General features: G+C 31.8%; 3 protein-coding genes and 2 long non-coding RNA genes across 16 annotated transcripts in view; 2 read left to right on the plus strand and 3 right to left on the minus strand.

Annotated features, from left to right (window-relative positions):
- The window catches only part of LOC105681554, a 5389-nt gene extending 1151 nt beyond the window's left edge, over nt 1-4238 (minus strand). The window contains exons 1-2 of the long non-coding RNA XR_001102691.3: nt 2494-4238; nt 826-1743 (exon numbers count right to left, since the gene is read on the minus strand). This is a non-coding gene — a long non-coding RNA (uncharacterized LOC105681554). The remainder of the gene's footprint in view (nt 1-825; nt 1744-2493) is intronic.
- Nucleotides 1-10482, plus strand: part of LOC100743695 (androgen-induced gene 1 protein) — a 13495-nt gene extending 3013 nt beyond the window's left edge. For 2 of the 5 annotated variants that reach the window (XM_012392023.3, XM_012392030.2), the window contains exons 2-5: nt 1582-1746; nt 8933-9070; nt 9171-9388; nt 9615-10482. In XM_012392023.3, the coding sequence (XP_012247446.1) occupies nt 1594-1746; nt 8933-9070; nt 9171-9388; nt 9615-9813 (708 nt within the window). In that variant the 5' untranslated portion in view covers nt 1582-1593 and the 3' untranslated portion in view covers nt 9814-10482. Of the gene's footprint in view, nt 1-1581; nt 1747-5529; nt 5720-5862; nt 5881-6719; nt 6921-8932; nt 9071-9170; nt 9389-9614 lie in introns of those variants that run through there. The other 3 variants (XM_003485283.4, XM_012392020.3, XM_012392012.3) reach the window with 3 other exon arrangements.
- On the minus strand, nt 6850-7271 carry LOC112213832. The gene is made up of 2 exons (XR_002947751.2): nt 7116-7271; nt 6850-7033 (listed from the first exon to the last, which is right to left on the minus strand). It is a non-coding gene; the product is annotated as an uncharacterized LOC112213832 (long non-coding RNA).
- A 972-nt stretch (nt 10483-11454) lies between the features above and the next one.
- On the minus strand, nt 11455-16369 carry LOC100743091 (protein smoothened). 3 transcript variants are annotated; one of them, XM_012391858.3, is made up of 9 exons: nt 16065-16369; nt 15536-15856; nt 14772-15212; nt 14531-14700; nt 14077-14417; nt 13678-13879; nt 13429-13599; nt 12896-13350; nt 11455-12808 (listed from the first exon to the last, which is right to left on the minus strand). In XM_012391858.3, exons 1-9 carry the CDS (start codon nt 16074-16076, stop codon nt 12060-12062), a joined length of 2862 nt encoding a protein of 953 aa, XP_012247281.1. In that variant the 5' UTR covers nt 16077-16369; the 3' UTR covers nt 11455-12059. The 3 variants fall into 3 exon arrangements, with proteins under 3 accessions (XP_012247281.1, XP_024227136.1, XP_003485326.1); XM_003485278.4 differs by having other exon boundaries at nt 12060-13350; nt 16065-16368; XM_024371368.1 differs by lacking the exon at nt 16065-16369 and having other exon boundaries at nt 11455-13350; nt 15693-15820.
- Nucleotides 16370-17012: 643 nt separating this feature from the next.
- Nucleotides 17013-22055, plus strand: LOC100744876 (dyslexia-associated protein KIAA0319-like protein). Of its 6 annotated transcripts, none has more exons than XM_012392166.3 (16): nt 17013-17159; nt 17225-17563; nt 17653-18065; nt 18140-18312; nt 18401-18778; nt 18847-19072; nt 19152-19525; nt 19606-19717; nt 19805-19953; nt 20032-20222; nt 20297-20396; nt 20467-20787; nt 20857-20958; nt 21037-21222; nt 21295-21393; nt 21505-22055. In XM_012392166.3, exons 3-16 carry the CDS (start codon nt 17659-17661, stop codon nt 21525-21527), a joined length of 2841 nt encoding a protein of 946 aa, XP_012247589.1. In that variant the 5' UTR covers nt 17013-17159; nt 17225-17563; nt 17653-17658; the 3' UTR covers nt 21528-22055. The 6 variants fall into 6 exon arrangements, with proteins under 6 accessions (XP_012247589.1, XP_012247595.1, XP_033179979.1 ...); XM_012392172.3 differs by having other exon boundaries at nt 21518-22055; XM_033324088.1 differs by having other exon boundaries at nt 21295-21444; nt 21505-22053.
- The last annotated feature ends 76 nt before the right edge of the window (nt 22056-22131 follow it).

Consider the following 22131-nt stretch of genomic DNA (forward strand, 5'->3'; position numbering starts at 1 on the left):
GGATCTCCATGATGTATTCATGAAGTTGTTTCTTCCAATTTAGATTAGATATAAAGCTTAATGGAATTGTAAAATTGAAAATTGTAAAAAAAATGACATTTCTTTTTAATATTTTATTTATTCAGTATAGAATTTAGTAACGTTTCCTTTTAATATTAGAAAATCTTTTAAAAATCTAAATAATGTTTAACAAAGTTGAGTTTCTTTAAAAGAAGCAACACATTAATTATTTATTCTTCAGCTTACTTTTGGTATAATTACTGAAGCTATTTTTATTAAATATGAAGCACTGTGTTTATTTCTTATATATTGATAAATAATGTATTATTTAATGTTATGTAATCCGAATTACGTATATGTCGATACCGTTTAAAATTATTGAATTATTGAATTATTGAATTTTGTCTATTATCGTTTCCATTTTTATTGTTTGCTATTTAAATAAAAATTATTTATCACAATATAATGCTATTCAGGTTAATATAATACTTTCGTGAAGACACAAAAATCTTACAGTAAGAAAATAATAAAATAAAAATAAAAAAGATTTTTTCGTATAAACTTAGTCAATAATACAAGGTCGCATCCCATCTGTCAATCGTTAGTTGAACCTAACCTGTATGTCATAGGTATCAGGTAAGGATTATGCGTCAGTTGTAGCAAATTTCACGGAAAAATCATTTCTATAAAAAAGAAACAATATTAAGGTACGTGTCGATTTGGAAATTTCTTCCGATAGTTGTTCTCGAGAGTACTCTTAAATTGTCTGTCTATCTGAAAGCAAGTTCGAAAATTAATACCCTCGAACTTACTAGAAAAACTCACCGAAAGCTTACTATCTGTAATGTTCATTATTTAGAAGGGATTTTCGAATTGAAGATGATACCAAGATGTTTTGCAATTTTGTACAAATGAACGCAACAGAAATTCAGTGTATAATTGAACCAGTTCCTTTTATTTACAATTAACCACCGATGCCTTCATGTGTGACGATCTTGTGATATTTATTGCGAGAGCTGGAATTAAAAATTTCGAAATCCCAAAATAGATCCAATTTGAAGTTCATTTTTTTATCGGATCGCTGCTACTTCTTCTTTTTTGTATTTTTTCTTTTTTTGGGTTCTTGTGTCACTTGTAATTTTGATATTCTGATAATATTTGTATATTTCGTTCTATTACATACTTGATTACACTTCACTTACCTGGTTTCTCGTGTTATGAATTGTCGTGATATACTACTTTTAAAATATGAAATTGTTTCGCATTGTACCAGTAGCTCTTCGATCATGGTCTATTCGAGAGTAAGCTATCTCATCCCTCTGAAACAGTTACTCTCAAACGCTGAAGAAATACTCTCGACAGCAACTTGCAATAGTTTAATTCTCAACCGGACACCTACTTTTCTGGATAGCTCAATTAGTAAAATACCCGCTTGGCAAGTAGAAGATTCCGATTCAAAATTTTCCTCCCTATGTAATTTTTGAACCGCTAGACTCCTAATGACTTACATTTTTGAACTACCATAATGTATAAAAAGTCTATAATGTAAACCCCTAAAGCAAAATTTTATCTTTTTATCAGGATTTTAGGAAAATGTTCACAATAAATCAGCTACACCATATTTCATCGTGTCTGATGTACACGTTTACGACATACAGAGGGTTTTTGATTACGATACCTCTGCTTAAACCCCCACGTGGTGACTTCAATCCAGGACAACTTAGGTTCTTGACTGTATGGAACCTGGTAAGTTGCATATTTTTAATATTAATAAAATCGTATTTCGTTCGAAACATTTATAATTCTTTTATTCGTCATTATATTTTGTTTTCTATTGTTCATCATATCTTATGGTTCACGATATGTAACAAGTGTCGACAGATATAATTAATATAAATTCCAAAAATGTTATGTTATGAAAAATATTGGCAGCAAAGAATATAAAACAATTGCTAACTTAGATGATATGACATACTTCTTAATTAAATACCAAGGTTGTTAAGCATATAGATGTATTTTTAAGATATTTAAGATTATATTTTGGTCAATACCGAAATTCAAATACACGTTGTGCACGAAATCGTTAAGCTAGCCCAACAGTCATTTATAAACAGAAAATAAGCGGCCAGCAACCGGCAAGCAATATTAACGTATACACTGACATACAACTGTAGGCAAAATTCACTGTAGTACCGGTAGTTCTTGGCGAATATCTTGGAAACTAAGCAAATCCACTTTTTCTATGTATAGGAAAAATTCAAAATATCGATTTCTACAACATATCTAAAAATCATCGAGACCGGAGGGTAGTTAGTTTTCCTACAGTTTCATCTAAATATCATTCACTCTGAACGATGTATTTATAGGTTTATGTAAACGTTTAGACAAACGCTAATAAATTTATATCGACGCACTTGTGTCAGCTAAATAAATACAGTAATATTGCGTTTCACATTTTACAACATGATGGAGCGTCAATAAATGACTTTATACTGAAACTAAATATGAAACCTTGACGTTACGTTTATACTCCAAAATTCTTAATCTTATACTAGTTACGCACAGTCATTATTTAATAGCCTTTTTCACATTTCCTTTACTCTCGCTTTCCTACTTCGTACAACGTCTCGATGCCAATACTCAAGCACGATTTGCTCTCCGCGTCTACCTCGTGTTTCTGTACACATGCGCGTTGCAGCGGCTCATTGTGTGTGTGTGTGTGTGTGAATCTGAACTTCTTCCCCATATTAAGATCGTTAAGCCGGTTTCACGCGACGATACGTGTACCGCAAAATACGTACCGCAATATACGCATGAGATATATTTCCAGAAATAAAATATGCAGTATCGTTTATTCTTGAGTGAATCATCTGTATAGATCGTTCTTTGATCTGTAGAAAAGTATCGCCAGTGATCAAGTTTCTCAAGATGCACGAAATCAGTACCGCCAAATAGTGTAGTCTATCCAACGTGACGGGACAATGAATGTGAACTAAATTTGATTACTGCGGTTGCAACTATTGGCTGCCGACTAGTGACATTCGAAAGTCGACTGTCTCGCCTCGTTAGATATACTATAGCATATCCACATTTCATACACGTATCATCGTGTGAAATCGGCCTTATAGCACAGGGGCTGGTTGCCTCTATTCGCTATTGCCAATACGTCATAACCTATGCATGCCTCTGACACCGTTACGTAAGTATATATAGCTTAGTATAGCGTACATATAAAGCACAATCGTATATATAGATTCTGAAAGTCCCATGATAGAGCCACTTCCAGTCATAGTATAGTATAAAGGTGTTCGAACACCCCTCAGGCGATTTGTGACTATTTCCTGATAGTTCTCTGACAACCTGTAGATTGCGTCAAAGTAAAAAATCTGGTAACTGTGCATAGAAGGATAGAGCTCAGCGATTTTGATCAAATTTAAATACATTGTGAAACTAAAAAAACTAAACACATTTTCGACGAATTCACCCGTTATAGATCGTTTGCTGGCTGTCGCGCCGTGATGTGTATGTGCCATTGATGTGCACGTACAGACAAAATTCAATGTCTAATAGCAACAGTTTTTCACCAATATCTCGAAAACTATGACTGAGCGGCGGTTACATATTATATATAAAATCTTCACCCTGATACATATTTAAATTTCATTAAAATCGATGAAATGTATCCCTTTATATACAATTACCGAAAATCCAAGTTTCTCTGATTTTTTGCTATAATACCATCAGTAAAATCTGTATTACACTTTTTAACAACTTCCTTTTAACAACGATGTCTCTTGCGACGGTCAAGGGAACTACTCAGTAATCGTCACAAAGCGCTAATAGGATAGAGGTACTTCGTCAAAACATCATTTTACAATTTCTCCTCTCTAATATTACACAGGTTACCTACACCGTGTTTACAGCACAAACGAGACATGAGAATCTCATTATTTAATATCTAAAATTGTTTACGATACAAAAAATATATGCTGTTCTTGCCGATATTGCTGTTCTTGTATTGGGAACCTAACTCTACCAGTTTCACAATCTGTACTTTATATCGTATATACAATGAATGGTACATATAGCAAGTGTAAAATAACATGCTTCCTTGATGTTTGTTTGAATAACAAACTTCTCATAATATCCATTGTTTTAAAAACATGGTTTCATTAATCAAACAAGGTTGCGATACATAACGAATATTCCATAAATAAAATATATCTACAGTCAGAGAATAGCTAATGTTAATTCTTTTACAAAATTGTGTAACAATATCTTGTAAAAATTACCAAAATGAAGGTACATATTATTATACAATACAATCGCAATGGTTGTCTACCCGTATAAAGTATCCAATTTAGAACGAAAAATTTCTACTTATACTATTGATTACGTACAATCGATAAAACGAAGTATTCGTATTTTATCTTTTAACAAGGTCAACAAATATTTACGTATCTCAACTTGATTAGTGAGTTATGAAATGCTATTTCTAAAAAAATATACATGTGATTTACTCGAAATATGATATTATTTAAATTCATAATACTTTCTCCTTTTTAATAAAAATAAAATCTGGAACCACCACTATACAAAAGTCTGTTTAAATTTAGCGTGTACATAATAGAAATCAGCGTATCACTCGAGCATAGATGCAGTATAAAATCGTGAATGGTAGTAGGAAGTGAAAAATCACGTAACGTGTTATGGTAATCATGTTTCTCCAGTCTTGGGATCCAATCCTTTATTTATTCTTATATAAATACGTAACTCGTCTCAATAAAATGATATCGAACTTTCAAACAGAAAAAGCTTTAAAAGTCGAAAGAAGTTTTTCGTGTATCACGATGATAATTATAAAATTTCTCTAAATAATTACGAAATCTATATTTATCTTAAATTATATTTTTCAGTATAGATCCACAGATTAAAATAACTAATGTTCATCGGGCATTAAACTTAAAAGAAAGAAACATGATATTCTTCAAAACAGGTCGGGAAACGATTTTTGTCAGCAAAAGCTCGTGCGCATTCTGTTCGCGCAGAGAAAGAGCAACAAGAACAGCAGCACTTTTTATCTCTGTCTTCTAATGGCGCTTCTCTATTTCGTACACGCCCCGTTCCTTTTTTTATGTCCTATTTTCGTACTATATTATGTACTTTATATGTATTTGGCTTTCGAAATCAATGCGCATTTTGATTGAGAAAAATAAAATAATGACTGTAGATGTGCTACTCGTACACATTTAGACAATGTATTAATTCTGTTAGTAATAGAAACAACACGTATCTGTCTATACGATCGCATACAATGTCGTCAATTTCTTTCTTGCCTTATATATGTATATACAGGTTCTTTTTTATCTTTCTGATCATTTTGCGTATCCATTTTATATGCAAGTTTTATTTACTTTTAACCTGTGAATTTTAACCTGTGCACCATAGTATCTAATTCTCTCCAGATGAAACCATACGCACATGGTGAACTGGCTATTTCTCTCTTTCTCACAATCCTCATACTGTATTTTCATCTATCCGTCAGTCAGTACGTTGCAGACCGTCGACGCGGTCGATACTATTGAGTGCGGTTTGAGAAAGCCGAAGTTTCCAATTTTTGCTATTAAAAAAAAAGATAATTAGAAAATATTTAAGTAATACAGAATGTTTACTTTGCAATAACTTCAACTTCTTAGTTATTTCCGTTTTATTAAGTGAGGTTAATATTTTATCTATTTTTGTGCAATTATATAGATAGCTACAATTATCCTTTTCTTTGCTATCATCAACAATCTGTGCATCGTTTATTTTGCATCGTTAGTTTTTTGTTTTGTTTTTGTGAATTGTGTAGCTGGATGATCTTAGAATCACAAAGTAAATGTCAGTGATTTCAACAAGCGTATTATTTACAGTACATTGTTTTTTAAGATTAGAAATATTATAAATTTCTTTTTATATAGAAACGCTATTTTTATTCCCACGATTATTTTTTACTGTAATGAAATCAATTGCAAAAAGCACGTGTTATTGTAGAGCAATCTGCTTTATTTTTAATAATTTAAATTTCAATGTTATGCTCAATCCGTTACCTGGAATCTAATACACGATACTATATATAATATAGTAGATAAAGTTAGCAAGACAAAGTAAATAATTGTTTGAAATGTTATATACCATTACAATACCACTTTATTACGTGCTATTTACGTAATTCGAGAGTAAACTGTCTTATGTAATTCATAGTTGAACACAATATTATAGTTCCTTATATATCTTTCTTTAATCGGCTATATAAGTACATTACATATATACTATATACAGTATACATACAACAAGAAAATGTAATTACTAAAGAAATAAATTTCTTGTTAACGTAATATGTAATATGTAATTTAGTTAATATGTTATACAAAAGGAAAGAAACGATATCTTTTTTTGTACATCTTTATCCATTTCTTTCAATTTTCATAAACTATTTCATAAATTTAGAACAAACGTTATTAATACAGAATAGATAAAGTTGCGATGGTTTTAGTTTGTAACTTAAAAAAAAGGCTTCTATTATAAAAATAGAGAATCCAATAATGCACCCATTTTGCACGACATAAGAAACGTTTGTTGAAAGAGTGAATGCACATAGAAAAGATGAATAATTCTTTTATCAATTTATTCCTGTGTGATTGGTCGAATACGATCGCCATCATGGAAATCTATCAAAGCGTTTCAGATCACAAAAAAACTGTATGTGAAATAACTACGAGATGCAGGAAGGCCTACTAATTGGATTTCACATGATCTCCTGCGTGCAATTCGCGTTCTCCGTGTATTATGATTACATGTACACTATTGTCCCTCCGAATCTTCTCAAAATGCACAACAGCTATGGCGGGAAATTCAAGTTCCTCACTTTCTGGGACGCGGTTAGTATCGTGATAATCAATGAACTCTTTTTTGGTCTCTTGATCTCAATGGTCTCTTTTTCACATGTAATTAGATTATTTTCCTAATCCACCTTACATAACCACTTACGATCCTATTAAAAATACTAGCCTAATAATTATTTATCAAATAAAACTGATGATGTAATAAACATCACTGATCAAAATGGTACTTACAATTATAGAATGTCAATTGACTTAAAATAATTGTTAATTATTAGAAAACAATTATGGGTATACTATTTTCCAGGCATGTTCCACATAAATACTTGTAAGATTCGTTTACATCAAGTAAACTAAAATTGCGTGATGATTTTAATCTTATTTCACATTTTCATTATTATGCAATACTGAAAACACAAAAGAAGACGTAAGAATACGATATTGTATTGTATGCATATCGCGTTCGCAAAAATGAAAACAGTCGAAATTACAGTAAAATACAGTGATCTTTTTGGAGATTGAATAAATATTTAATTATACTTATTGATTTCTCAAAATTGTAATAAAAAATTAATTTATACATCAAAGTGATTTACAAATCAAATATTTTAATTGTTTAGATAACAAAAAGAGTAGTCGTGAATAATAATATCATAGTATAATAATATCTCCAACGAGGCAGTGTAAGTAAAGAAAGTTTTACTGTTGTGACTGCAATATTGGCAATAGCAATAAACTATTGTTTACATTTATTGCTTCATCTCGTTGGACGGACTATAGGGACATCACAATACTCCATATATACATCATGATATTTATATATTTATCGAACTAATGTCTAAGCTGGGAAAATAAATTTTTCATAATCTTTTGCTACCACTGAACGATTTCGTATGATCATTTCACGTTGATATTACAAATTATGAAGCTCGGATAACAACAAAACTCAATTGTTCGAGTACCACTCCATATTATCTCCGAATTACAGCACGTGTCATGTCATGTTATTTATATGCAGCCAAGTGACTATCATTGCATGATCTGAAGTATCCATACAAGACAATTGTTTTATTAGTATTTAATTGCTGTCAATACTTCTCGGTATAATTCATTACAGTAAAACTTTTATTAAACATTTTATATGTTACGATGTTACATACAACTACGTATATATATAATTTTTTATTCATATATAATGTAGGTTTAAATATTCATCACCGTTCATATTGCTAATACATTGCGGATGTTTATGAGTTCATGAAAAATTAAAAATTCCATAAAATACATTTACATAATAGACACGCATGCATATAGAAATACAAAGAATATCCAAAGTACAGCACAATAATCATAATGAAAAACGGCAAGTGTTTGGTTAGATTCTATCTTTTTGGTTCTGTCTCTAAATGTTTAAATTTACATAAATAATGTGTTGCTACATTATTCATTTTAGAGTACTTAAATTAGACATGATATGCGAATACGTTTATAATAAAATAATTAGAGAATAAAAACAGCGGAAAAATTTCACTTTATACTAGATACATATGTGTAATCGGCAAATTACAAATTCTAGGTTATAGGTCTCCTTTTTTACAATTTTACGTTAAATAGAATAATGAAATGACATAATTTATGCAATATATTTATGTATGTATGCAAATTTTATTTGTTTTTTTATCAAATTTATTACAGTTATGTTAATTATTGAGATCTTTTAGTCGCTTTTTGCATTATTCTTCTTATTACTATCGAAGACATGATGTTTGTTTAATTACAAAGGAGATACGACATTATATCCTTGTACTGCAATTTCGACATTACGTCTTAAGTTTCACTGAAGAAATCTATTTTCTGTACAAAATTATCTTTTAAACTAATTATCAATATCTTTTAAACTTTTACTTATTAGTTACATAAATCGCAACAAGTAAACCGGTAAAAAATATTTTAAATAATTTTTACAGAAAAGTACAATACCATATATTCGAGTTTTTCTAATTATTAATCTAAACAGTAGAAATTAAGTGTGTAATCATTCATTGTTTCAGATCATTCAAGCGATATTTTTCTTCATATGTATTCTGAATGATTGGTTCGGCACAAATGCAGTTAGTCCTAAGAAGCCACCATTCATACGTAAATTAAAGGATCATGTACATGCGATCCTCGGTTTTCCGATCGCCATGGTAAATCAAAAAAAAGACAAAAACTACAAAATTTTTACTTTTAGTAAAAAGTTAAAAATTCAAGTTTCATACATTTTCGTATGATTTTCTCGGATTATAGTTCGTTGGAATAATATTCTGGACTTTAATGTTTGTGGATCGCGAATTGGTGCTTCCAAAGGCGCTGGATCCTTACTTTCCATGGTGGCTCAATCATTTGATGCACACAATGATCATGGTTTCCACGCTAATAGAAATGATGATAACCCCGAGAAAATATCCAAGGAAATCATTTGGCCTTTTGTGTTTATTATCCTTCATGATTGTATATTTAATTTGGTACGTTGACAGTATAAAAAAAAAAAAAAAAATATAAAAATTATAAGAGAATATCATGCCTTTGGTCAACTGTCATATTTTGCTTTTAAACTTTGATTAAAATTTTGATTAGGATTTTAAAATTATAAGTAAATATAAAGTAGACTTAATATATAGTAACGTGAAGTATAATATAAAGTAAAAGATTTATTATTAAGTTAATTACGTAAATTATTACTATTTTCAGGGTGCATATAATTTTCTATAAGAGCGGTATCTGGGTGTACCCAGTACTAGATGTGTTGCCGCTGCCGTTACGAGTTGTATTCTTCTTTGTAATGCTTTTAATCACCTTATTCTTGTATTTGATCGGCGAAGCAGTGGACAACTTCCTTTGGGGTAACGAATATACTAAAAGTAAAAAATCTTATGCCAAGAGCAAATAGCCTCGCCCATGGTGATTAGCTGCGCTGACCTCGGTCATACATTAGCCTCCTCTAAGGTGGTGGTAAATAAAAATTAAAAACCACTTTTCTATCTCCTCCGCCTCTCCCTCCTCCTATCATCCTGCTGCTCCATTTATCCTACATTACGGCATGCACGCGTATCCAATGGATAAATTTTCTTTCGGAAACTCTTAAACAAAAACATGGTAATATGTGCATGCAAGGACAGAGCGCGTTAATTTTTACCCAAAAGCAGAAAGCACGAGGAGAACGCGGTCGTTAACAACTTGTTCACTTGAAGAGGGTTGCGTGGCTGGAGCATGTAGATGTGACTTTTTTCTCTCGTGTGGTTTGTGACATATGCAACAAAGAAAAGGGAAGACTAATTGTAATAACTAAGTTCACTGCACACACTCTGATGCCTGATATTCATGGTGATGTAAATTAAAAAATGCAAACAAATGGAAAGTAAAAAAGAGAAAAACACGGACAAGACACATACGTACACACGATGCAACAGCTAGTACATTTTTATACGTTCGATATTTGTTACTCTGACAACAAAGAAATGAAATAAAATTTAGAAAGAAAGGAAGAAAATGCGTCATAGAGAAATGGTGAACTGTGAACACGTGTGTGGAATGAATGCATTGTTCCGCGTTTTGAAGGTATATCAACAGACATGTTTGCAAATACCGTCTTATCAAATACTAAAATCCGGCTGTGTTTGTACCGAGTATAGGAAAAAAGTACGTAGCAGAATGTATCGGACCGGATTTGAAAGCATAATGAAGTGAGGCGAATCGAGCAAGAGGAATATGCTTTTGCTGGACCGATCGAGCAAAGAAATCATTAGTACGTGTACTCGTGTTCACCAAGATTTGATGCCATCGATGATTCTCGTGTCGAAAACGTATCGAGTGGAGATGAGAAATGCCGTTTTTGCATTTATAACAGATTAGATTAACTTTAGAGATCTAATTTAGCACTTCGTCATTTATATAATGTACAAAGAAACATGACATAGTCGATCAGGATTACAGAGTCTGTTAACGGATTTTAGTTATCTTTTAAATAATAAGTGCATTAAAAAAGAAAAGAAAAAAAGATGTATAATTTTGAAAGATCTTCATGAATTTTCAATATTTATTACTACAAAATCAAAATATCGCATTAACGTGATTAACTTTATCTGTGAGTAAATTAGACTCGCATACCGGGAAGTTGTTAAACTATATACGGAAAATATCAGTTATCGATAACGGGTTGACCTTATCTATAGTTATGTTCCATAAATATATTAGTAAATTTCAGAATACATTTTCACAAAGATACAATGTGTTGTGCTAATATTTAACTGAGACATTTTTGTTTATAGAACTAGATATTTTCCATTTATTTCATAAAAAATGTTGTTTATTAGTTGTAAATTAGTTATTCTAACAATTTATACAAAATGGAGGCAAAAATTATCGAAGAAATGATGTATTGCTAAATACGTATCGTTTTTGTTTAATACTATCGAATAAAGACACCTTTTAATGTATCTTTTTGTTAATATTATATGTATTTTGAATGTTGTATTGAAGATGTAGAATGTAATTTCTTTCAATTCGTTGCACAATTCGTCTTAATTTTTTAAAGGACAAATTTAAAATAAGAAAATAAATTCTACTTGTACATACATAAAAAAATATTTGTATGTGACTTAAGTACAGTAGGATATGCATTTTGTAGAATACTGTAATATACAGAGCAACGTTAAAAATAGATTTAGATTGTTCTTTATAAAAAGCCAAGCGAAAATTATACTTATGATACGTTTACAACTTTAGTATTGTAAAATGTCACCGAATTATTTTTTACTATATTGCAATTTTATCAATAATAAAATGTATAAAAAGTAATAATGTATACTACTAAGACTGACTTATTTTAAAATAGTATTTACAATTACAGTCATGTCATTACACCATTACACATATACAGTCACACATGTAAATAACACAAGTCACATATAGCTGTTATGCTGTTAAATCTTCATGAAATATGTTGTTTTCTTCCTTAAAAAATACTCAGAACATATACATATAAAAAAATAAAAAAGCTTACAAAACTAAAACAAAACTTGAATAAGTCTAGCAGTATAATACTTATCAACTAAAAAGACAGATTTTCAACTTCACTGTATCGCAAATCATTTTTACAAAAAGTTTTTGTACGTAAAGTCGGAGGAAAAACTGACGTTACGTAGTGATATTTTTATTTTTATTTAATTGCGGTGAGATCTGTGTTCCCTTTGAGCTACAATTTCGGCTATTGATAATCTCGTCTATGCTCTGTTTTAATTCCTCCATTTCTAAAATGTCCAATGGCAACGATGTCTGCGTTGCCATTTCTCGAGCATTGCCAGTCTGCGCTTCGGACTGCATTAGTCTTGTCAATTCGGGAGAACACGAGTTTAAACTAGATGCCAGATTTCCCATTCCAGCTTTTCTATATACCTCTTTTATTTCTGCGTCACTTTTCAACTTAATATCACTGGATTCTTGAAACAAGTGCTTTAAAATGGTTTCATCTTGGAGCAAATATTTACTCCTACGGCCGTCTCTGCTCCTCCTATCACTCTCGTGACCATAACTTTTTGAACTCTTGTTGCTAATTTTACTCTTGCTACGTTCATGAGGTTCTTCAGGATCTAACATTTTAGCTTCTTCTTCTGGTTGACTGTCATCACTGTCACTGTCTTGATCGTCCTTTTCCATATTTCCTCCTTCGATATCCACGTCTTTTCCTGATATTTCTTGATGCTGTTTCTCCTCACTACTTAAATTCTCATCACTGCCACTTTGCCCTGGAAATAGGAACGGAAGCAGCATCCCAGCATTCTTCCCATCGAATAGTTTAGGATTCAAAACGCGGTCATCCAAACCAGCGCTAGCCGATCGTCTCTTCATATTAGGCACTTGAATGGGCGGTACTTTTGAATTGCCACCTATAGTCAACGCCGATAATATCTGTGCACCGAGCTGACTTTCCTGTGATGTTGTACTGCCTCTTCTAAACAGCGGGCCTACTTTACCTGATCTAGATTTTCCGAAGTCTCGTCGTCGTTTCCCGCGTCGACCGCGTGAACTGCTAGCGACTTTCCGCGTTGTCTTCAATTCAGCTATTTGAACTGATATTTGTGAATCCAAAGAGTTTCTTCTAGATTCCACGGACACCCGACGTACGCTAAAGCTGATTTCAGAATCTACAGAATTTCTCCTGTTACTAGATACAGAGCCCGTTGTACCACCGACGAGTGCACCTCTACGAGTAACTAGTTTTGGCAAAGCAGCTGCCCACGTTGAACTGAAATCCTGAGAAGCTACAGAGTTTAGATCGAAGTTTAAACCGACTGGATCCTCGTGGGTGTTATGAAAGCTGATAGACAATCGGCCAGCGTTGTTGAATGTCTTCCGTTTTGCAAACGCTTGAGCAATTACTTTGTGTTTCTTCAGTCTAATAGGCTCTTCTGTTTCGCAGTTGAATGTTCTACAATAAAATAATTTTAATAGCTTAAAAGTTAAAAAAAGAATGAAAGCAATGTTATATACTACTATATAATACTACCGTCTAAGAAATCTGGTCCAAGTATCTACAGTTGAACCAGTCCACACCCATGAAGACATAAGAATACCAGCAAAAAATGGTGAAAGCAAATGTAATTGCATTTTAGCTGCACTCGGTCGTACTTCCATTTTACATTCCGAAATATCCAAATACTTTGTTGTTATTGCACATCTGTACGTGAAATATAAAATGTTACTAAACATCGTATATTATTACGTATTCTAATTTTTTATGTTTCGATTTTCTTACATCATGTAATTTCTAAAACTCTGACGCCATTCTTCAGAATGTTGAAATTCGTAAATGTGGCAATAAAAAGTCACCACAACTGCAGCGAATGTGAAAATCGAGAATAGTCCCGTGCGCACGATGGTCTCTCGTATTTTAGAACTTGCTCTTTCAGATATAATTTCTTGACTGCTTATTTTTAGTCGAATCAAAGTAATTAATCCTAAAAATATTAAAAATAACGTTAGTTAACTTGAAGTAAAAATATCATTTTTTAATAATTATTTTCACCAAGATACTTACTAGACTATGATCTTCATGAAAGCATACAAAGAAATACATTTTATTATATGAATAAAAAGTAAATAAAGTGAATAAAGATAAAGCTAAATAGAAAAATGATGTAGATTCAAAACATACCTCTGCATAAGAAATAACCTCCAACGAGTAAGACAATCAACACAGGGCCAAGCAAAAACCAAGCTCTGACTGCGTGATTAGTGTAACCCACAAAACATATACCAGTAACACTATTTCCATCAATTTCCCCTAATGCCATGATTGTAACAGTAAGGACAAGTGGTAAACACCAAGCAATTAAATGGAAGTATGAGCCCTTCTTGTCAATCCTGTCTTGGATTTTGCCTAATGCTTGAAAACTCATATGCCAGGCATATGTAAGGATCACAAACCATACCATAGCTGCCATAAGGGAGTAATACACAAGAACAAACACTACGACACATGACAAATTCTCTCCACTGAAAACATATTAGTACACAAAGTTTTTATATCTGACTAATACAAAAATTTTCAGCAAAATACGACATATGTAATTATGCAACAATTTATACAGTGAATAATTATAAACTACCTCGGCTCACTCATTCTTAAGGTTCCATCTTTCCTGCACACAATTACTTCTCTGCTTCCTGTAAACTGAACAAGCCATCCAATACAGGACATCATAAAGCAACAGTTTATGTAAAATACAACTAAAGCTGGATATTTATTTGCACTTCTCCAATCAATTAAAAATGTTATCTGAAATAACACATAAATTAGATACAATGTTATTTATTTTATATTCCTTTATCGTGACAATTATTACTTACAACTGTGAATAAATTGAATGAACCACAGATGCCTGCAGCCCAGGCAATAAAAGAATGAATTTGCTTATGCTCATCTGGTGTAAAAAGTGGATCATTGCACTGTGTTCCACAACCTTCAACTCCTTCAAAAATAGCAAGTGCATTATCAGTTGGAACTAATGGCTTTAGGCATTTACCAGAAATATTAAATTTCAATTCTCTAATATCATTTTTACATAGTCTGGGAAATAAATCTGTATTTTCACATTTAACAAAACTTGGCCATATTGTGTGATTGAACACGATTCTACACGGTCCTGAAACCATTTTACACATCTCTTGTGATGGTAAATCCACTGTGTCATTGATACATTTTGGCATAAATATTGAGCACAGAAAGGGTTGAACAACTGCCCAACACTTTGGCATATGTCTTAATGCTTGCAATACATGTAGTTTTTCCTGTAAAATAAGTATATAATAAGTACATTTAACAAAATGAAAAATAAAATATTAGTATAAAGAATATTTTAAACAATATAGAAATAAGGAAAAAGCATTGTAATATTTAGGAATGATATAGTTGAGGCAGGAAGTACCTGAGGTGATTTTAAATAGGATTTTTCTGACCTGAAATATCTGGTATAAAAAGAGAACAAAGAAAAGAGAAAGTAACTCTAGACTTGAAAGATTTGCCTCTTTTAAAAATCAAAAATTACATTTATAAATATATTCATATCTAAAAATACCTATGTGAATTATACTTCATGTGTAATATAATATACCTCTACAATATCTTGGGTTACATGTTCAGGTATAAGATCCAATGTAGTAGTGGTATATGACAATCTTGTACCCATACAAGTACTCCTTTGCATTTCTACACATTTTGCTGCTCTATGACAATTTAAAGAATCAGGTGGTAATTCTCTCATGGGGTACCTGTCCAGCAGATAAGTGGAATCCTTAATTCTGTGCCTAGGACTCAACTCTAAACCATGTTTCCATGTTTCATTATTACTATTCGAATTAGTGGGAAATCCGTGCGCCAGTTCCGACGACGCTCGATGTAAGATTAAAAAATAATAAATCAATAGGAGCGTCATCTGAAAAAAGATTAATTATCATGAAAAAAAAAATTAATATTATTAAAGAGAAAAAAAACAGTAATGTACTATATAGTGATAATTTGTTATGGACTTCCGTAATCGGTGCGCGATTCCCCGGCATGCTATCGGCTCAATTAAAAAGAAAATGTCACGTGTACTGCACCAGAGATAAACAACAAAAGTATTCCATGAATAAAAATAGTACCTTCGGACGCATCACTTAAAACTACACGCCAATTATTTTCTGAACGACTATACAGTGCCACGGAGAAGGCTCTCCGTTTCGTTCGGACAAAGCGTCTTGCATCTTCTACGCTCGCGACAGTCGCATCCAGCATACGAACGCTCGGACCACACACACGTTCCGTTCGCTTCCAGGCCACCCACGACGAACCCGATGAACTTGCTCATACCCATACCTCTTTCCGGTGTTTGAATGCACGGGGCTGTAAATAACTTCGCGAATACCTCACCAGTGGCAGCATCGTAGAATGTGCAGTATTATTTGCGCATCGAACGCGGGAAATTTTATAAACAACTCATTCCATGAATAAAATATTAATAATACGTGATATTTTTTTAGCAATTATTGTAATTTGTAATAAATTCATTCTTTTAAATACAGAAGTAATACATGTATCTGTATTTACAATAAAATGAGATAAATAAATCACTCATTGGTTCAATCAATCATTAGGTTTTATGTGACAATAATAACACTTGACGTGCTTTTTAAAGAAAACATAAATGAACTTATTACAACTATTACATATACATATTATTATATATATACATTATTACATGTATTACAACCTATGTATATCATCTTGTCGACTTTGACCAATAATTTAAAATTAATTTCAATATTACGCTATATAAATAGTAATTTCATAAACCTTAAATTAAAAAATATATTCTGTTGAAATTAAGTTTAATTACTAATGTGAAATGATATTTTTTTACAGAAACCTTTCCTAAAAATTTTTATTCTGACATCTAATTATTATTCAATAAGCCAGACAATAAGACTCGCAAGCCGCTTCATTTACATAATCAATATAGGTAATACGGAGTGCCGTTTTTCAATAAAATGAACGATGAAACATGTACATCGATAAATGTAACAAAAATACAGTATAACGAATACGCGATACATGCGTAATTTCGCAAATTACTCCAGGGTTAATTTGTCTGTCAATTATTATTTTTACTGGTGTCGACCTCTGCAAAACATTTCTATTAAGCACAGGTGTTACAGCATGTGAATTGACAAAGGATAATAGCGTGCAAAGTACTTTCGGTAATGGTTTATTTTGATAAATATGATAAATTCATGATGTTAATTAACAATAATATACATTTTAGACTGATAACGTGCTATTAGGTGAAACGTCGGTTTTCTTCACTTGGCCTTTCCTTATTCCGGTGTAACAGGAAATATGATAAATTCCCCTATAGTTGATTAGCTGTTGGTGCTGATAATAACATGCTGTTAATATATGATAAGCCTGGGCCATATATGTCTATACTCAAGTTGGAATTAATACCAGCGGAACATAATACTACACGATCTCTCGACAGTCTGCGACCAGTATTAGATAGTAAAGCAATCCTTAAGGTGACAGATGTGTCGTAGAATAACCTGAAAAATAATTTCGATCATACCAACTTTTATTGATAATTTTGAAGTGTACGAATAAGAAGGTAAAATATTTTTTTTATGTAAAAATGAACATAAATAATTTTACAATAAGATTTTAAATAAGATATTTTATATTGGAATTTTTTTGTAGTTGAAGATGTTTAAGATCCTTTATTTAGGATTATATTTATTGCTATTTGGAAATTGCATTGGTGATTATCCAGATAGGGACACAAAATGGCAAATGTTATGCCCAGGTTTATATCCGAGAGCTTTTACAAGTTACACACCTCGTGGAAATCTATCTAGTGGAATATATACTACCCAGCCTTTAAATACCATGAAACACTGTGTCGCTGCATGCTGCACCGAAACTACATGCAATGTGGCACTTATGCATAATGGTACCTGCTATCATGTGCAGTGTAAAAGTTCCAAATTATGTATACCTTTATATAGGAAGGATTTGGCAAATGAAAATCCTCCAAGCATGGTTCTAGTTAAACCTGTAGAAGAAGATGAAATGTGGAGTGATTTGTTGGATCAAATAAATGATGATACTGGGTAAGATTTCAATTTCATATATAATATTTTATTATAACTTCGTTTAATTAATAATTATTCTAATTGATTTCTAGAGGGTTTCTCATGGATGGTACAGAAGGAGATCATATTCTTTTTGGTGGGTCAAATGGGATAAGTTGCATCACTCAATCGAATTGTTTAGAGCATGAAATCTGTGTTAAGTCTGGGGACAAGTCTGATATTGGAATTTGTCAATGTTCTACTGGATTTAAGCATAATAGTGCAGGTAATTATATCATTTAAGCGGTCATTAGAAAGATATTCAATGTGTTTTAATTTATTGAGAATTTTTAAATTTGTATTAATTGTGCTAGGAATTTGCACTTTGGTGGAAGACATAGAACTTGGTGTAACACCTCAAGGAAAACCACAAAGTATAAAAGATTCTGGAACATCCATGAAGCCACCAGTAAAACGATTACTGGTTTCTGCAGTTTCAAAAGAAGTACGCCTACCAGAGAATGAAGTAACATTATCTGCATATACTGTGCCAGCAGAACAAGGAAATGAACATTACAATTATGCTTGGAGTCTTCTAAGTCAACCGGATGGCCACACTGGCACAATGTCTGATCAGAACTGTATGACTGTTAAATTAAGTAATTTATCTGAGGGTTTATATACTTTTAAAGTAACAGTAAATGGTCCAAATACCTATGGAGAAACATACGCAAATGTTAGCGTTTTACCACGTAAGTTTTCTTATTATGCTTATATTTCCTTTGGTTATTATAATTTATTGATTTAATATTATTTGCAGCCAAGAGAATAAATCAAGCACCAGTTGCTATAATTTCACCTGCGTCGCAGGTTGTAAAATTACCGAATACGGGAGCTGTGTTAGATGGTTCGTCGAGTAAAGATGACGATCGTGTTATTTCTTATCATTGGGAATTGCAACGAGGTCCTATTGGATATCATCCTAATCTAATTGATACACCTACTTTACAATTAGATAATCTTATCCCTGGCAACTACACTTTTAAGTCAGTACTAATATTATAAACTGTTTATTTATAAAAAATTTAATAATTGTTTAATATTTCAAATCTTTTATTTTTTTAGGTTAACAGTAGAAGATTCCAATCATATCACTAATTCTACAAGTGCTAATATAACAGTTTTGAAAGTAATTGATTATCCTCCTAGTGCTAATGCTGGTCAAGACATTATTATATATTTACCTCAGAACACATTGACACTCAATGGTAACTTAAGTACAGATGATCATGGAATAGCAAGTTGGGAATGGACAAAAAGTCCTTCGGATCAAAACAAGGCAGTAGATATGCAGAATACAAGAACACCGTATTTACAACTGTCTAATTTGGAGGAAGGAATGTATACATTTGTACTAAAAGTAACAGACGATTCAGAACAATTTTCTACAGCTGAGGTTCATGTGTTTGTGAAACCACCAACCAATAAACCGCCGAAAGGTAATTACATGATTTTAATTATTCTTATATTTCTATCGAAAAAATCTAAGTATTATTTTATTTTACATAATTTGAAATAGCTGATGCCGGCGAACTTATAACTATAGCGTTACCCGAAACAAAAACTGTACTTGATGGTCGGAAAAGTAAAGATGATATTAAGATTGTATCTTACCATTGGGAGCAAATGAGGTAAATTTAAGTTCATATATTAAGTTCATATATTTAATTGATTATATCTCGTAATATTATAATGCAGTATTAAATTTGATTTAACAGTGGACCTAGTAATGCTGTATTTTCGGCAGTGAATGAATCAGTTACGAATATTACAAAATTAACGAAGGGTGATTATGAGTTTAAGTTAACTGTAATTGACGATAATGGAAATAAAGATTCGGACACCGTTAAAGTAAAAGTTACACAAAGTAAATAGAATTTTATCCTACACTCTATTAACTAGTATTTGTAATTACTTGATTATTAAAATTAACTTTATTACATAGATAAAAATGCTGCCCCGAAAGCAAACGCAGGTGGAGATCAGGTTGTTGTAGCCCCGATTAGCGCACTAATTATTAATGGATCTCAATCAACTGACGACCTAAGAATTAGTGAATGGATGTGGTCGAGGGATCCGTCTAGTCTTGCTATAGGCACTATAGTTCAGAATTCTGATAAATCGCCAATCTTAATGGTAATAATATTTAACAGTATCATAAGTAAACAATTTTTTATTCATAACAGAGTATTTTTAAATTTTATTTATAGTTGACAGATATTGTGCCAGGAAGATACCTTTTTAGATTAAAAGTAATAGATGACCAAGGTCTTAGTAGCGAGGACACTGTATCCGTGATAGTAAAACCCGGTAAATATTACAGAAGAAAAGAAATAATACTGTAATAAAGCTTTAAATAATGTATATATATTCTTTATAGACCCACAATTATTGCATTTAGTTGAATTAACATTGAACATCGAAGCAAATTTATTAACAGTGTCGCAAAAAAATTCTTTGGTATTAAAATTACAAATGTTACTACGGGATGAAGCATCTATTGTTGTCCGAAATTTAAGAGCAGAGCCACATACAGGCAGAGCTGTCTTAATTTTCTATGTAGAGAAAAAAGGAGGAAAAGTCGCTATGTACGGGCCAGAAGTAGTTAAACGATTGAAAGAAAAATTAAGACAAGATTCAGGCATTCTTCACTTGTCTGTTGCAAACATTGATACTGCTGTGTGTCAAAATAATTGTTCGGGTAAGTATCTTTTATTAAATATCATTACGTTATAAATAATTTTGTTGTACGAAATTTGTTTTTAAATAGGCCATGGAGTATGTGATCAAGAAACAAGATTATGTATGTGTGAAGCATTTTGGATGCAAAATTTAATACAGAAATACTTTGGCAATGGCGATTCCAATTGTGGTATGTTAAAATAAATACGAAAAGTAAATTTTAATATGAAAATGAATTAAGTTGACTTGAAGTCATACTTTTTTTCAGATTGGAGTATTCTCTATGTAATAATAGCATTATTGTCTCTAGTCGTATGTTGGGTTGGCCTCATTTGGGGTCTTGTTTGTCTGTGTCAAAGAATATGTACAGGTAAACGACGTTCACTTGGTACTAAGAAAAAACCACCGCGTTATTCTCTTCTACAACCGGAACCGGAGGACGACAGCAGCACATGTACGGCATCTTTCCTTTTATATGAATTTAGAAATAATATTACGTCATGACTCTTTATATTTATTTTTATAGTTTCAACACATAAAATGGTGTTATCTGAATCAGACACGGACTCCGATGATGTCTTATTCGAACATCGTAAAGCGAAAAATAGCAGTCAAGTAAGAAACGGTAAATCTCGAAATGGCTTTATTAAAGTGGGCTCTAGAGTGAAAACATGAGGTAATAGTCACACCTGTTAGGGTTTTAATGAATCGCGGATTAAGTAAGCCATAATTTCAGGAATTTGTTTCAGGAATGTATAGAATTTAAGATTTCGTTAAACGACGCACATTTGTGTACGTTTGGCCAAAAAAAAACTAAGAAAACCATCAATTTTACTAGTCAGTTACAAGGCTGTAATTTTAAGTATGTATCTAGCAAGGATATGATTTCTCAGAAGTTGCCACTTCTAAAAAGAATTTGACGAAACTAGATGTACTTAATTAAGTACTGATTAGAGACAAGAAAATACACGCGCTCACTGTATCGTATCTTGTTTGATTTATTCGAAATAACACATATATTTATTGATATTGTGTACACATATTTGAAACTTTTATTATATAATTATAGTTGTGCCGCCGTATATACGCGTGCGGTATTATAGCACAATTCAAAGATCAAACTTGATTTGATTACGGCCTTAGAAAGTATTGGAATTAGTATTTATATATAATGATCGTTTCTTATTCATATATCTCTTGTATGTAATACTTGCTCTTTAATACGTATATCATCGATCTTATTTTTACACTGTATATGGATAAATAATAAAATTTATTATCCATATAGTTAATATGGTATTTAATTTCCCTTAACATATATTTTAAGCGAATATAGTTTTCGAAGTTAAATAGAAATAGTAAT

The sequence above is a fragment of the Bombus impatiens genome, unplaced genomic scaffold (assembly GCF_000188095.3).
Source record: "Bombus impatiens unplaced genomic scaffold, BIMP_2.2 scf_0049, whole genome shotgun sequence".
Lineage (NCBI taxonomy): Eukaryota > Metazoa > Arthropoda > Insecta > Hymenoptera > Apidae > Bombus > Bombus impatiens.